General features: G+C 35.3%; 1 protein-coding gene across 1 annotated transcript in view; it reads left to right on the top strand.

Annotated features, from left to right (window-relative positions):
* LOC109827399 (protein GIGANTEA-like) overlaps window positions 1622-16614 on the top strand; it is a 17276-nt gene continuing 2283 nt past the window's right edge. The window contains 12 exon segments of the mRNA XM_020394416.1: window positions 1622-1740; window positions 6655-6726; window positions 6917-6971; window positions 7075-7217; window positions 7400-7674; window positions 9388-9446; window positions 10316-10556; window positions 10641-10791; window positions 12491-12700; window positions 12938-14452; window positions 15814-15882; window positions 16009-16227. Of these exon segments, the coding sequence (XP_020250005.1) occupies window positions 1654-1740; window positions 6655-6726; window positions 6917-6971; window positions 7075-7217; window positions 7400-7674; window positions 9388-9446; window positions 10316-10556; window positions 10641-10791; window positions 12491-12700; window positions 12938-14452; window positions 15814-15882; window positions 16009-16227 (3096 nt within the window). The 5' untranslated portion in view covers window positions 1622-1653.

Genomic DNA, 16614 nt, shown 5'->3' with positions numbered 1-16614 from the left:
TCTGATTAAAGTAGTGATTTATCCATTAATTTTTAATAATTAAGAGGGTCCAAATTAGTTGACATATATCCTTCAGGTCAAATCACAATATCACACTGATATCTATACTATTATATTAAAAACCTTTACCAGGGTAGAATAAATTTTGAAAGAAATGAGTATTGTTCTTCAAATTCACTAAAACTATGCGAGGATAATTTTATCATTTCACATGAATATTAAAACCAAAAGACTTTCACACATTCCTTTCATAGCAAACAACATAGTTAAAAAACTTTGAAAGCAAACATTTTACAATAAGATAAAAACCTTTCAAAAAATTTAAAAGTTAAATTAAATAATGCAATTACAGTTATTAAATCTTGGAATCTCAAATTTTCAAGTAAAAAATTTGTATATCAACTTCAAACTAAAACTTTTTCCCTAATCATTATATAGTTTTTAGAATAGAATACAATGGTGGACTGCAAGTAATAAAGTATCTGTTTGATTACTACTTTCAAAAATATAAAAAAAATAGACTCGAAGTATAAAATTTAGTAATTTAACATTAAGATTCATAACTGTAAAAACTATCTATAATTCATTTCTTTTAAGAATCTAGATTATGACTATTTCTTTATTTATTTATTTTTTTTTTTTTAAAAAGTTTTAATATCCGGCACGTGCACTTCCACTACTAGCTAATGTTAAAACGATTTTGTATGCATTTTTGTTTAAAATAACACTAGAGGCACACCCCCAGGCACATCCCCAACCACATCCCCCCACCTGCTACAGTGCAGGGGGCCCCCACCTGAGAGTGACTTCTCCTCTGCCACGACACTAAAAAAATAAAAATGGCTGCCACGTATCTCACCACTCAAAATCCAACGGCGAGAAACTAACCACATGTCCAATGTCCAAAACGGACCTACAGGGCAGGATAGTAATTACCTCCGTCTTTTTTTGCTCAGGGACGATGGATGGATGTATTCAATCGCCATGCCATGTCATGGATGGATGATGATGGACGTAACGCTCAGCACTTGGGGAGCCTCAGAAAATATCAATGCCACGTCAGCGGAGAGGGCGATCAAGAGAACAAAGCCCAGCCTCCAAAATCAGGTCCCCAGGATCACCTAAAGTATCTTGCGCTCTCTCCACCGGGAAAAGGAAAAAATAAAAAAAAATAAAAAAAAATAATTAACCACCTCATTCTCCCCCAAAAATATCTCTGCACCCCCCTCTGAGAAACCCTAGGCTCCGTCTCCATCGAATCCCTCAGGTACTCTCGATTTCTTCTCAATTTCTGTGGGTTTACTCGAGTTTTGGTCTCAGTTTTTCTCGGATTCCTTGAATTTCCCGGACTTTCCCAGAGTTTTTGGAGGTTTGATTTGATTGGGGTCAGTTGAGATGGTATCTATTGTTGTTTTTGAACCGAAATCGCTGCCGGGGGATCTGAACGGCGTTTCGGATGGTATTTGCGGTCAAAAGACATCGTAAGTTGGGCGAGGATTTTATTTGTTTGGATGAAAGGGATTGGATTTGATTTATTTGTTTCTTCTGATTCTTTGGTGCAGTGATCTCGTTCGTTGCACGCTTTGATCATCTTTGGTTGAAGCAGCTTGTAGGGAAAGCAGCGTTAGTTTGAAGGAGTAGGGAGGTTGTAGAATGTCTAGTTCCGGTGAGACGTGGGTTGATGGGCTCCAATACTCGTCTCTGCTCTGGCCTCCGCCGCAGGATGAACATCAGAGACAGGTACAGATATTTTACAGAATACGGTTATTTTTAAATGATTTTATATATTTTATGATTGTAGATGTTTGAAATTTGTTGTCAGATTGAATGTTAGTGACAACTATTGTTGTAGTGCAGAGACGAGTTCGTAAAATGGGATAAGTCTTGTTTATTATAGTTATGATGCCTGGGATTTAAAAATTTTGAACTTCAAAATATCTCTCTGAATTCAGGAAGGTTTTAGAACAACAAATATTAAGGGAAACTGTTGGTGAAAACTATTTTGATAAAAGAATTTTATGCAAGTTAAATTCAAAAATGGGCTCTAGGGGTGGAAAAGAACCAAATAATTAACAAATAGTTCGTTAGCTGTTCGTCTATTCAACTCGGTAGTTCATTTAGCATTAAACAAATAGTTTTTAGTATTATGTTCATAAATTAATAGAAATTAGTCAAATGTACAAGTTTTTTTATTAGCATATGTAGGCTCTAGGGGTGGCAACAAACCAATTAATTAGCAAATAGTTTGTTAGTTGTTCGTCTGACGATACGGTCATACTTGTTCCGATATTTCATTTAGCATTAAACAAATAGATTTTAGTATCTCGTTCACAAAACAATAGAACTTAGCCAAATATATATTCGATTCGTTTGATTATCAAATATTCATTTAGAGTTTCATCTCTGAGAATTTGTATTATTGACCTGCATGATGTTATGTTTTTACCTATTTATTTTTGTAATTTTAGGTCTATATTAATTTTGACCAACTTAAAGAGCCCTATGTTAGTTCTTAAGTCAAAAATTTTTAACTAAATAAAATTTTCTTCTTAATTACATAGTTTAATATTCTTAAACTATAAATTATTGTATCAAATGAATTCACAATAATATTTGATACATTACCACGAATATTCGAAAGGTATTTCTATGCAAATTCAAATTTGAAGAACTAGAGATTGATATGCGAATTCGTACTCAATTCAAGAATTTTAAATGAATAAATTTACAAACATCATAGTATTCTATTCAATTCGATTCGACCCCTTTGTGTAGCACAAGCCACGTTAGAGGAAGCTATGATGTTTAACTATAATTAGGGAGTAAGACTTGGAACCAACAGATCGAAGTCATTCTGGTTATCATAAATTTTGAAAACTAGCTCAATAGGTTATCAGAACTATTTATTATGAAGAAACACAATATTTTTATACAAGTTAGGACATGGGATTCTTACTTGAGACTATACATTAAGTTGAGTCAGAAAGATTGAGATCAGCCAAGCTTGGGCTCATTTGGGCTCTATACAGTTAGGTAGGCAAGACATAACCTCCCAATAGCAACCCAAAATAGCTTTCTAAATATCCAATTGTAGATGTATGCAAGAACTTTTAGTAGTTGTTTAACTTTTCAAAAGAAACATGTTGCAATTGAGAATAAGATGTTTGATTAAAAAAAAAATTATCCAAACAAACTCATTTCTAATGTGGGAAAGTCGTAGCCGGACAATTTTCCTCAAGAAAAGATGTACCTCATCAAAATTCCTCAGTTAGGATTTTTTTGAGGGGTTGGGGGTTGGGGGGTTATTTAATTGGAAGACTTTCGCTAGAACTGGGATAGTTGTTAGTATGTGATATTTTTTTAAAGTAAAATCCTTTAGTGGAATAATTGGGAGTAGTTTTTTTGAAGTGGGATATTTTAGTGGGACAATTGTTAGCATGGTTTGGGATAATTTGTGACAAGCAATAAGTATATAAGTTATGCATTTTGATGATAAGACTATTATGTATATATTTTTAACTTACTATTATCAATTAATAGTTAATTACTTTAATATTAATTAATATTGAATAACTATTGGTTAGGCTATAAGATATTATTATAATAATTGCAATTTTTTTAGAATTTTGGAATTATAATTATACTAGCAATATAGAAGACAAAATTCCCCCCTATTTTCTTCCTTTTTCGCTCTACCAAACATCTTTCCTGCATCTCTTAATTTCAATTGATTTTTTTTATAAAGTATGGATTTGTGATTTTTTAATTTAAATTAATTATACAGATTCAATATTCAATTAAAAGAGAAAACAACATATAAAGAGAAGAGTAAGAAGAGAGGCAATATGATCTTATGGGTGGTTTGAAGAGGATGGAGAAACAAAATATGAAAAATAAAAAGAATAGAAAAAGAAATAGGAAAGTTATTGTTATGTACCACTTAATTCTAGTTCAAAATGTGGATAATGAGCAATCTTTGCCCATACAATGCCCCGACATTAGTGCGAAACATCAAAATAATAATAACTTTTGACTTACATATAAATTGTATACCTAACCACTTTTGACATACAATGCCCCGACACTATACAACTTTATTTTACTTCTAGTTCTAATTGACTAATGCTATAAAATTTTATTACACAAAATTATCCCAGTTATAGTTTTGAGCTCTAGTTGACTTATAGTTTTGAGTTCTAGTTGACTAACCTCTCCTAAAAAGCTTGAAAGCAACCACAAAAGCATACAAACTAAATTAAATCGTCTAAAGATCCAATTGCATAAACACAAAGAATAGTTGAAATAGGTATTACTTGATGAAGAAGGTCGAGCAAAAAAGAAAAACAACCCAATGAAATTGTCATCACCTCCTTGTATACCTACTTATCACTGGCTTCCTCTCTTTGCATAGCGCTACTCTAGTGTTCATGCAAGGCACTACTGGAAGTTGGAAATGGGAACTAGAGAGGATGATGATAGTTTTTTACCATCCAACTTAGAGGAGGGATCTTACTATTTAACTTAGGTATCAAGTGTAGAGGGAATCAATGCCATAGGTTGACTTTAAAAGAATTAAAGTCGTGATTGTCGATTGAAGCAAATTCCTTGCGACAATGTCGCATGCAACATTTGCTGCATTTACAATTGCAATATACCAAACATTCCCTGTAAACCATATAAATCATTTTCCACTAATTTAGGGATCTTAAAAATATGTAAAACTTAGTTATCGAAAGATAAGAAAAGAGCATAGAAGATTACTAAAAAGTGACAAATCTCTCTCTCTCTCTCTCTCTCTCTCTCTCTCTCTCTCTCTCTCTCTCCTTGTATACCTACTTATCACTGGCTTCCTCTCTTTGCATAGCGCTACTCTAGTGTTCATGCAAGGCACTACTGGAAGTTGGAAATGGGAACTAGAGAGGATGATGATAGTTTTTTACCATCCAACTTAGAGGAGGGATCTTACTATTTAACTTAGGTATCAAGTGTAGAGGGAATCAATGCCATAGGTTGACTTTAAAAGAATTAAAGTCGTGATTGTCGATTGAAGCAAATTCCTTGCGACAATGTCGCATGCAACATTTGCTGCATTTACAATTGCAATATACCAAACATTCCCTGTAAACCATATAAATCATTTTCCACTAATTTAGGGATCTTAAAAATATGTAAAACTTAGTTATCGAAAGATAAGAAAAGAGCATAGAAGATTACTAAAAAGTGACAAATCTCTCTCTCTCTCTCTCTCTCTCTCTCTCTCTCTCTCTCTCTCTCTCTCTCTCCTCTCTTCTCTCTCTATCTCTGGGGCGGTCTAAATCAATTTTTTATTTTATACTTGTAGTTGCCTTCAAAACCCCTCATAAATAAGCCAAGTACATGTATGTCTGTACATGTGTTTGTGCATATTACTTTATTTTCATATCCTAGATTTTTTTAATATATTGGGTATCTCCCTGTCTGCAAGGACGGAGCTACATTGTGGTTTGAAAGGGTCATGCCCCCACCTCAAAACTAGATTTCCATAACTAAATTTCCATATTCTAGATCTAAGGCTGAAACCAGCTAATTGCCCAGTTTTGTAGTATTGATAACCTAGCAATTATTGGTGCCTAAGGTTTTTATAAGATATAGGTCATCACTGAAGGTTTGGGTTGGGCTTTTATGTTTATATGCTGAGGACCATATAATGAAAGAACATGCTACCTTTTGACATTTTTTTGTGGCTATTTGATGCATGCAAGAAAATTCCAAATTATTTTTGAATTTTGGGGATTCGAAGATGTCAATCAACATTAACAGAATAGATCCTGGAAATGGCTCTGCAATCATCAAAACCTAGAGGAAAGGATTTGTATCTAAATCTTTCTAGAAGTAACCGAGTCTTTCTTTCGTTGATTTTCCTTACTCTTTAAGTCTATATAGTGATGGGACAAGATATGATATGACGTCAAGGTTCTAATGAAACTCTAATTTCCGAAATCACATAAATCATGAAAACTAAATACCAATAACCATAGAACACACAAGTAGCATTCAGAATACATGTCATGGGTGTACTCTTGTTGAAGTTGTACCTATTTTACACTGGTTTTAACATGCAAGTAGCATTCAAAATACATGTCATTTATGCCAGCTTAACAAATCGTACATGTATCCACCATGAAAATCAAGAGCTGGTTCAAGAAATGTGTTCTTTAAGATAGCTCCAATCTAATGTAAGATGAGGGAGAATTACCTGGGATGACATTCTGGGAATCACCAGATCATAGTTTATATACGGCTGTTGGGCTATGGATAGACCCAAACTAACCCCATATTTGAGGTACTTGAAAAGTATATAATAGGTGTCAATTTCGCTGAGAGAGGGCAATTATACAGATGATGTGGAAAGCAAAGGAGTCCACGTAGCTGTTACGGGGCTTTGATATTGGTGGTGGTAACGTTGTGGTTTGTTGAACTCTTGAACACTCAGTTTGCTTGTCCTAATTCTTCCAGAAGTTTTTGCCCTGAATCTTAAGCTTACATTTTTTGTACTGCATAAGGGAGTATTAATTCTTGGAGAACCTTCGTTGTGCGCTTCCATGTTTCCTTCGTCAAGTTGTGACAACTCATTTTGTCTTCTTATTCTCAATGAGGTAAATTTTATTTTGGCAGGTGCAAATTATGGCCTATGTTGAGTACTTTGGCCAGTTCACATCCGGGCAATTCCCAGAAGATGTGGCTCAGGTGTGAACCTCTTAATGTCTGTTATTCGTTGCCAACCTGAGTAGCGCTATGAAAACTGTCAAAAATAATTATGCCAAAAAAATTTGCCATTGACTTGTCTAATCGTGACAAAATATATCGTCTTGTTCTATTTAGAAACTTTGAATAATATTTAAAATTCTTAGTCTTATTTTGTTATATTCCTATGCAGCTAATTCAATGTCACTATCCATCTAAAGAAAAACGCCTTCTGGATGAAGTATTGGGTAAGTCAAATATTGCTCCTTGAATCAGATTTATCAAATGAACATATCAGATAATTGTCCTTTTTTGCTGAAATATGCTGATTATTTGTCACATAATTTTCAGCAACATTTGTTCTTCATCATCCAGAGCATGGACATGCAGTTGTCCATCCAATACTTTCTTGCATAATTGATGGGTCTCTGGTGTATGACAAGCATGATCCTCCTTTTTGTTCTTTCATATCTTTATTTAGCCAACGTTCTGAGGTAAGCAATACATAGGTAATTTATTTCATTTGCCAAATATCCACACAAATTGTGATTAGCATATATGACATCAGTGGATTACAATATCATGCAACTAAGCTCATGTACATTTAATCAGCCCCTAATTAAAAGATTATCCTGTTATCTCTTAACTTTCCTCTTATGATTATTTTAAATTGCAGAAAGAGTACTCTGAACAGTGGGCTCTGGCATGTGGAGAAATTTTACGAGTGTTAACTCACTATAATCGACCGATATTCAAGGTTGCGGATCATAAGGGTGAGGCGGAAAGGAGCAGTAGTAGTAAACATGCCACGACAAGTGACTTTAGGGAGGGGGAATCTAATCATTCTCGTGCACAGGAAAACGACAGGAAGCCAATGCGGCCTTTATCTCCATGGATTACAGATATATTGATCACTGCACCTTTGGGCATTAGAAGTGATTACTTTCGGTGGTACGTGTTCAACTATAATTTTCTTTTTGTAATCCTTCAATTTTTCGCTTCGCATAAAAACATGCAAGGTCAAAATGGCTAAATCTGCATTTTTATTAGGCAGATTGCATGACTTCCTTTGATGCGCCTACTTGTGTTATCAGATATGGGAAACATTACCTTTGTAAGAGTCTTATTCATTAGTTTAATAAACCGAGTCTCGATCAACATCCCCTTACACCAGAATGGATGACCAACTAGGAGCATTGGAGCAGCATGCCAACTTGATTTAGAATTAGTCTTTTTCTTCTTCCAGTATTTCCTCCTAACTCCATTCGTTGTACTTCTACTTCTTCTCCCCCTTCCTATTCATTGACGTTCAATACCTACTTTCTCTTTTTCTCTAGTTATAAATTTCCTGGATATCTTGTCTGGTTGCTTTTAAAAAAACTGAGTCTCAATGTTCCTCATGTCTCTCTGAGAATCCTATCATTTGGTTTAGGTCATGAGCTTCTATATGATGATTTTTTTTTTCGTTTCTTTCCACATTTCTTTTTGTGATTATCCCAATATAGGCAATAGGTAACTCCAAGAGACAGATGGTCAGCTAATCATAGCTAGAAACATCAAGATTTCGTCATGTATTACATATTTGTAACATTCATGTTATGTAATAGATATACTTTCTTGAGGTTAGTTGTGTATCCTTCACCTATATCAGTGAGTGGAATTTTCTCTGTTATTGCTAGAAGTTGGCTTTTCAGATCGCTGTTGTGTTGCTCTGCTCCTAACAATCTGAAGTAATTCCCTGATCTCTTTAATGTTTCTACACATCGCCAAGACCTTCTATTACCACGTTCCTGAATCTTCATGAACCCTCAAAATCTCAGTACTGTCCATAAGCTCTCTCGTAATGGTATGAAATGTTTTTTAGCATATCCATTCTTTATTCTACGTGCATTCTTCTGGGCATCAATAAGTGGTTGAAGTTCTTCTATGTGCTACATGTAAACTATAACCACTTATTATTCCTTGTGTGAATATGATTAACTCATTAGTCATGCAATTAACAGTTTTGGCACATGACCTCTATGGCATCCAATGACTTGATCCATATCATGTGATCAGACTCATCTCTTATTTTAGACAGTCAAGACATTCATCACAACTAAGCAGCTTAAAGCTGGTAATCACTTGCGGATAATACATCTGAGGTGTTGAAGGAACTGTCCTTGTGGTGTCTGTTTGCCATTAGTTCTGGTCAGTGGCGTAATTTTGGTTCATGTTTAAGTATGAAAATTCTGACCTTTATTTTACCAGCCATACTCATATTCCACCGACTATATCCTTGTCGAGGTCTTTATCAAGTAACTGTTTATGTCAAGAAAACACAACATTCTACCTCCTTTTAGAAAGCGATCATTCTTTTTTATACAAGTCAGCAAAGGTAGAACCGTTTTAAAAATGTACTAGTTTCATACTCATTTTTACTATTTTAGTATCTTAAAAATATTTATAAATTAGGGTTTTCTTCAGTCTTGAGACATTAGGGACGTTTCATCATCCATGACCATGATTAGTCCGGATTATTTCATATATGTATTTCTCATTTCAAACTAAGTATGTACTTATATTTTTTAAAGTTTAAAATACACATTGCGTTTTAATGGATATGTGAACCATATGGAGGGGATAACATGCTTATTATAGTTCATGAATTGTTCATGATATCAGGTGTGGTGGGGTCATGGGCAAATATGCAGCTGGTGGAGAATTAAAGCCTCCAACAACTAGTAAGTAATCTCTGTTAGATTTTATCATGAACTTTTCTATGTCCATATGGACGCTGTTTCATGTTTGGTCCTGTAGATAACCCTGGGTGCATTATACAGCTCCCAAATCTATCTCCAATATAAAGGGTTAAGCCACTTTGTTTAAAATACGTGTATTTGGTTTCAGTCTTGAAGTTTAAACTAAATATATGGAAATTTAATTTTCATTACTTTCTCTGCCTTCTATGGTGCTAGAAAGTGAATGAAGTTGAACTTCGATCATTCTTGTGTATAATCCTATTGCTGTCATTCCTCTATTGGTACTAGTCATTTGCTCTTGCTGATACTTTCATTATATATTTTGATAAGTATTGGTCCATCGGAAACATAACTACGGATTTTGACAATATAAAAGAATTCCTTTGGGTGATGTAGGTATGAGTACACTGTGCTTGAAATCTTAGGCTACAAGGATAGAAGCTCGTGTACAAAAAAGTGCAACACTATATGTGAAGTATAGTTCTTTTCCAGTGTACAAATTTTACCTCTTAAGCCAATTGTAATAAATCTGTGCGTGCATGTGTTACTTTGAGGCATGCACCACATAAGATTGGTAATAATAGTCTAGTTTGGCATCAAGTTGGTATTCACAGTTATTCTCAACATCCTTGGGAAATAGGCAGCTTATTCCATAGTGAAAAATCAGCTATATACTTCATGTGTGTACATCTGTGCATGTCTACATGTGAGTGCACCTGTGACATGCTTGCTTGCTTGTTTGCTTGTTTTCAATGACAGTTTTCATTTTCTATCTTTGGTTATCTTATTCTCAACCATGTAATTAAAGCTGGGACTCTATTATGAACGTTTTTTTAACCCAACTGGTTCAGGTAGTAGTCGTGGATCTGGAAAGCATCCTCAACTTATGCCATCGACCCCAAGATGGGCTGTTGCCAATGGTGCTGGAGTGATACTGAGTGTTTGTGATGAAGAAGTTGTCCGATATGAAACTGCAAATCTCACAGCCGCAGCTGTTCCTGCTCTTTTGCTTCCTCCTCCTACAACTGCCCTAGATGAGCATCTAGTAGCAGGCTTGCCTGCACTAGAGCCATATGCCCGTTTATTTCATCGGTAAATCTCCAGAACTTTGGTTGCTTTTGTTATTTCATTGCATTTGCAAATATTTAATCCAGCAGCTGAAATTTTTTGGCTCAGGTATTATGCAATTGCAACTCCAAGTGCTACACAAAGGCTTCTTCTTGGACTTCTTGAAGCACCACCATCATGGGCTCCAGATGCACTTGATGCTGCTGTACAACTTGTCGAACTCCTTAGGGCTGCTGAGGACTATGCATCTGGCATGAGGGTAGGTAGAAGTGTAAAGTTAACCAACATGACTCGTTCAGTTCTGTAGTAGTTCACCTGTTTCCACTGTTTATAGTTACTTATTTTCTTAAATTGTTCTTCTTTTTTAATCGAGTTCTTTTATCATGTTATGTGAAGAGAAGCTATGCAGTTATTGGTTCTCCTGTTGTGAGTAAGATGCACTAATAAAAAAAACCATGCAATCTTATTCACTACAATTATCAAAAAAATCATGTGATTCTCAGGATTTGTAGTTTGTGAGTTGAAGCTCTTTATGATTATTTATCATGTTAAGTCATTTTAAGAGACTTTTTTGGTACTGTTGTAGTCAGCTATTTGTTTTATAACTTTATGTCATCTGTGATCTTATCTTATAGCATTATACTTACCTCTTTATACACCAGAGACTTAAGAGGAGGGAACATTTAACTTTTTGTTCATGTGTAAGTCACATTTATTATTTCTAACTTATTTTTCCTACAAGTGTAAATGACACTTATTATTTCTAACATACGTGGATTTAAGAGGACTGAAAATTTTAACTTTTGTTCCGTAGAATTTAGAGGCCGAGATTAGTTAACTTTATTGATTTAGCTGGGTAGACCATGGGAGTGGCGGATATAAAAAACAACCAAACCCAGAAGCAAAGGAGATATATATAATCCATGGCTAGTATGATTGAATATTCCAAAGAAGCCATCATAAGAATCTTTGTGGATGTTTACTACTTGAAATTTTGTCTGGTGAATCAGACATACAGGTTAAGGACCTGGAACCTATAAGACTGAAAATATGATTTCTTTCATTATTGTACAGCATCCAAACTTTTGGAAGAAGGTTCCTTGTATACATGGGTGGACATAGTATTTGATAACATATGATCGTAGAGAACGAGAAAATATCTTTCTCCAGGTACAATCTAGAAAATGTAAGTAAGTCGAATTTTAGTACATACGTTGCTCAAAAACTTGCAAGCCCCTTCCCTGTTGGACCAATATTTTTTATCGACGTTAATAGTAGATGAGAGCTAATGTAAAACATTTGTTATGTTTTTTTAATTTAAAATTTACCCTAATAATGACTTCACTGGTCTGCTGTATTGGCATTGAACTATAAGCTGTTACTTGCTTAAATTATATTCTCTGCCTGCTGTCTAGGGAATCATATTAAATATTTTTTGTTAGTGTTTCCGGAGGGCTTGGTTGTTTTACATGTATTTTTTTTCTTGAATGTGAAAAACAGAGTTACTCTAAAGCACTCAATGTATTATGAATACCAATGTGACTCTTTTGCACAAGAAAGTTGCAATGTGTTAATTATCATCACATCATAAATCATAAAAGGAAAGGCAACCACCTCAAAATGTAGCGGTGATAATTGCATCTTTTTGGTTTCTATGTACTGCCATGGTAGCCGCAAGCTTGAACGGGTTTGATTCTCAACTTCTTTTTTTCTCGAACAATTTTAAGGTTGTGTACGCAGTGTGCACCTTTATATCTAAAGCTAAAATGGGTTTGATTCTCAACTTATTTTTGCTCCAACAATTTTAAGGTTATGTATGGAATGTGCACCTTTGTCTGTAAACATCCAAGATTATTTTTTCTCTTTTCATTTAATTGATCACAATGTGAAGTAACTTGTTATTTTCTTTCTATTTTCTCTACTGTATATAGCTGCTAATCCTGATGTTCTTCATGTAGCTTCCAAGGAATTGGTTGCATTTACACTTCCTTCGAGCAATTGGCACCGCAATGTCGATGAGAGATGGTATTGCTGCAGATGCTGCTGCTGCTTTGCTCTTTCGAATACTTTCACAACCTACATTACTTTTTCCTCCTATAAGGCATGCTGAGGGAGTTGAAGTGCACCATGAACCTCTGGGTGGCTATATATCATCCTATAAAAAGCAGGTACGTCTTGTTACTTCTGCGTTTACAGTCATTGACTAAATGTCGAATACTCAATTTCACGAGTCTGAACTATAACTCATGGCGACAGTTCTACATTTTCTCTGGTGCATACTCATTGTCATAAAAGCTGCTACTTTAAACTATAAGATTTATATTCAATTAGTTAGAAACTTAGAATATCTGCATAAGCTAATTTTTGTAACGAAAACTTAACATGGCCGGTTGAAACATGAGCAGTTAGAAGTACCTGCTGCCGAAGCTACTATTGAGGCAACTGCACAAGGGATTGCTTCAATGCTATGTGCTCACGGTCCTGATGTTGAGTGGCGAATCTGCACTATCTGGGAAGCTGCCTATGGCCTGCTTCCTCTGAATTCATCTGCTGTTGATTTGCCTGAAATTGTGGTTGCCACACCACTACAACCTCCAGTGTTATCATGGAGTTTGTACTTACCCCTGCTTAAAGTATTGGAGTATCTCCCTCGGGGAAGTCCATCTGAAGCATGCCTGATCAGGATATTTGTGGCTACTGTGGAAGCAACACTCAGGAGAACCTTTCCACCGGAAACCTCTATGGAGCAGTCCAAAAAGTCGAGAACTCAGGGTGGTATGTGGTCCACCACTAAGAACTTAGCTGTTGCTGAATTGCGTACAATGATCCACTCACTCTTTCTGGAATCATGTGCATCTATGGATCTTGCCTCTCGTCTGTTGTTTGTTGTGCTCACTGTGTGTGTCAGTAACGAAGCTTCTCCTAATGGCAGTAAGAGACCAACAGGTACTGACATTCTTGTATCTGATGAAATATGCGATGAACCTCAAATAAGTAACGGGAGAACAACTACAAGAACTAGAAAGAAGAAAAAACAAGGGCCAGTTGCTACATTTGATTCATATGTGCTAGCTGCCATATGTGCCTTATCTTGTGAACTCCAATTATTCCCCTTGATCTCTAAAAATGGTACTTATTCAGACTCGAAAGATAGGTCAAGGTTGACCATGACTGCAAAAACTAATGGCGTTGCAACAGAGTTACAAAATGGCGTCTGCTCTGCAGTCCGTCACACTCGTAGAATCCTTGGTATTTTAGAAGCTCTATTCTCACTGAAACCATCATCAGTTGGCACCTCATGGAGCTACAGTTCAAATGAGATCGTGGCTGCAGCAATGGTAGCTGCTCATGTTTCTGATTTATTTAGACGTTCAAAAGCATGCATTAATGCCCTCTCTGTTTTAATGCGATGCAAATGGGACACTGAGATTTCTGCAAGAGCTTCTTCACTTTACCACCTTATTGACATACATGGTAAAACTGTTGCCTCCATAGTTACTCAGGCAGAACCCCTTGAAGCAAGCTTAGTACGTGCATCAGTCCGAAAGGATGAATCATTGAATGGCATGAAGCGAATAAGTTATACAAACATGAAGGACAATTCATCTTCACAGCCCAAGGGTGACTGTTCAGGAACATCTAGAAAATGTCAGAAAATTGTAGCACCAAGTACTATTATCAACACATCTGAGGAAAGTGTTACAAGTTTGCCTAAAGATGCATTTGATCTGGCAAATTTTCTTACAACTGACCGCAGATTAGGTTATAGTTGTAACACACAAGCTCCTCTAAAATCTGTACTCGCGGAAAAGCAAGAACTATGTTTCTCTGTCGTCTCACTATTGTGGCACAAGTTGATTGCAGCACCAGAAACACAAATGTGTGCTGAAAGTACATCTGCTCAGCAAGGCTGGAGACAGGTATGTACTGTATTTGTGGAACTGCATTTGATTATCAATTTTCTTGCAGCCACGTTTGACCTATTATGCAATCTTCTAGATTTCTTAGTATCTCTGCATGTGCTGTTTACTGCAAATATTAGTAACTTAGAATGTACTATAACTGCAAGTCACACAAGAATGTTAAAATGCTGAACCTGAATTATTTTAGTAACACATCCTTAGGTTCCTCTGCAATGCTTGTATAGAAATTAAATTATGATATACATTTATATTTGGACATAGTTAACCTTTAAGTATCAATTTCCAATGTAGATTTTTATGTTTCATTCTTCTTAATGTGCCCAAAATTTAGTGTGCATGAAATGGAAGTTGCTGATCTTCATAAACTTGCATACTGCAGTTGTCTTGTACCAAATAGTGGAAAGTTAGTGCATGAGAAAATTTTCTTTGATTTATCTTGTATATGGTAACTTTGATATTGTGCAAGTTTTGTATACTGGTCAGTTTGTCAGAAATTCATTCTGCTAGTTATATTTACTCAATTCTTTGCATGCTTTCCCGAGAGTCTGGAAATTGTCCATTATCTTCTTCCTTGTGAGCAATTTGAGCCTACATGGTTCAATAGTTGTTATCTATGTGGCTAGTACTAGATATTATTCATCTTTTTTGAAACTCACATCTACCCGGGAAGCACATATTGAAGGAGAGTCTTGCCATGTGTCTTTGTTCTTTTATGGAAGTTGCATTAACATTCAGATGAATGAAGTAACACCATTTTATTGTTCCATTGAATTCGTCGTCACAGTCCTAGCTTCATGTATTATGTATGTCATGCATACAGTATCATGCATACAGAAGAACATACCCTGTACACTTCCAATATTTTCTAACCAAACAACACACTCATTATGTGATTGCAAACTTGAATTTTTCCACTTTAGCGCACCACATTAAGCATTGTCTTACTCTAAATCATCATAATGTTTCTGTCTCATCCAAATGTATTGCCTCAAATTTGAGGCTTAAGTGTCATCGTGAATTATTATCATTGCATAATTGCATACATCTGACAAGGAAACAATTTCTCGTACAACAGTCACTAGCTTTGAACACCATGCAGGAAAGAAATTGATACATAGTTGGATCCAATTGAAATTGAAGATGAAATGAAAAATATCAGTGTTAATCAAACACATTCATTAGCATAGAACTGTCAAGATGTCCTGTTTTACATATTTATCGAGGGTTCTTGGTAGGAATGTATGTCGACAAATTGCAGGAGACAAAGATAGATGATATTATAAAATGACAGATGAATTTATTATTTCTCTAAACACTAAATTACTGGAGTAATATTTTCTCTTTCAATTATATTTTAGGTGGTGGATGCCCTTTGTGATGTTGTTTCAGCTTCACCAACAAAGGCATCAACTGCTATTGTTCTTCAGGTACGATATGTAGCTAAATTTTCAAATTTTCTCTATTTTCTCTTTACTGACTCCCCTTAATTGTAGAGTTTTCCTATTATTATTATCTCTAATATTTTCAGTCACTTTTTCTATGTTATTTGACAGGCAGAAAGGGATCTTCAGCCATGGATTGCAAGAGATGATGAGCAAGGCCAAGGAATGTGGAGAACCAACCAGCGAATAGTTACATTAATTGTGGAGCTTATGAGAAACCATGATAGTTCAGATGCATTAATTATTCTGGCAAGCGCCTCTGATCTTCTTCTCCGGGCTACAGATGGAATGCTTGTTGATGGTGAAGCATGCACCTTACCACAGTTGGAGGTAATATTTCTAATGCCTATAGTAGAAGAGTTAATCGTAAAGAAGTTTAAAAAATGTGCTTCCCTTTTCATATCTTTGCGCTACTGAAAATACCATGATGCTCTTCATAAAGGTATTTGTTGTGAAAGGTTTTGATAGAGAGTTGGATAGGGAACAGAAAATAGTAGGTAGGAAGAAACAAAATAAAAGTGGGGTTATTTTGAAATCACTTCTTTGACATCATATCAGTCTCAATTATAATTTAGCCTCACGTTTGGATCAATGAGTTTACTTCAACTATGTTATTTTGAAATCGCTTCTTTGACATCATATCAATCTCAATTATAATTTAGCCTCACGATTGGATCAATGAATTATCTTCGACTAAGGTGAGACATTTTGAAACTA

Source organism: Asparagus officinalis, chromosome 1, assembly GCF_001876935.1.
Source record: "Asparagus officinalis chromosome 1, Aspof.V1, whole genome shotgun sequence".
Taxonomy (NCBI): Eukaryota; Viridiplantae; Streptophyta; class Magnoliopsida; order Asparagales; family Asparagaceae; genus Asparagus; species Asparagus officinalis.
Note: the sequence above shows the minus strand (reverse complement) of the source record. Positions and strands in the feature narration are given on the sequence as shown.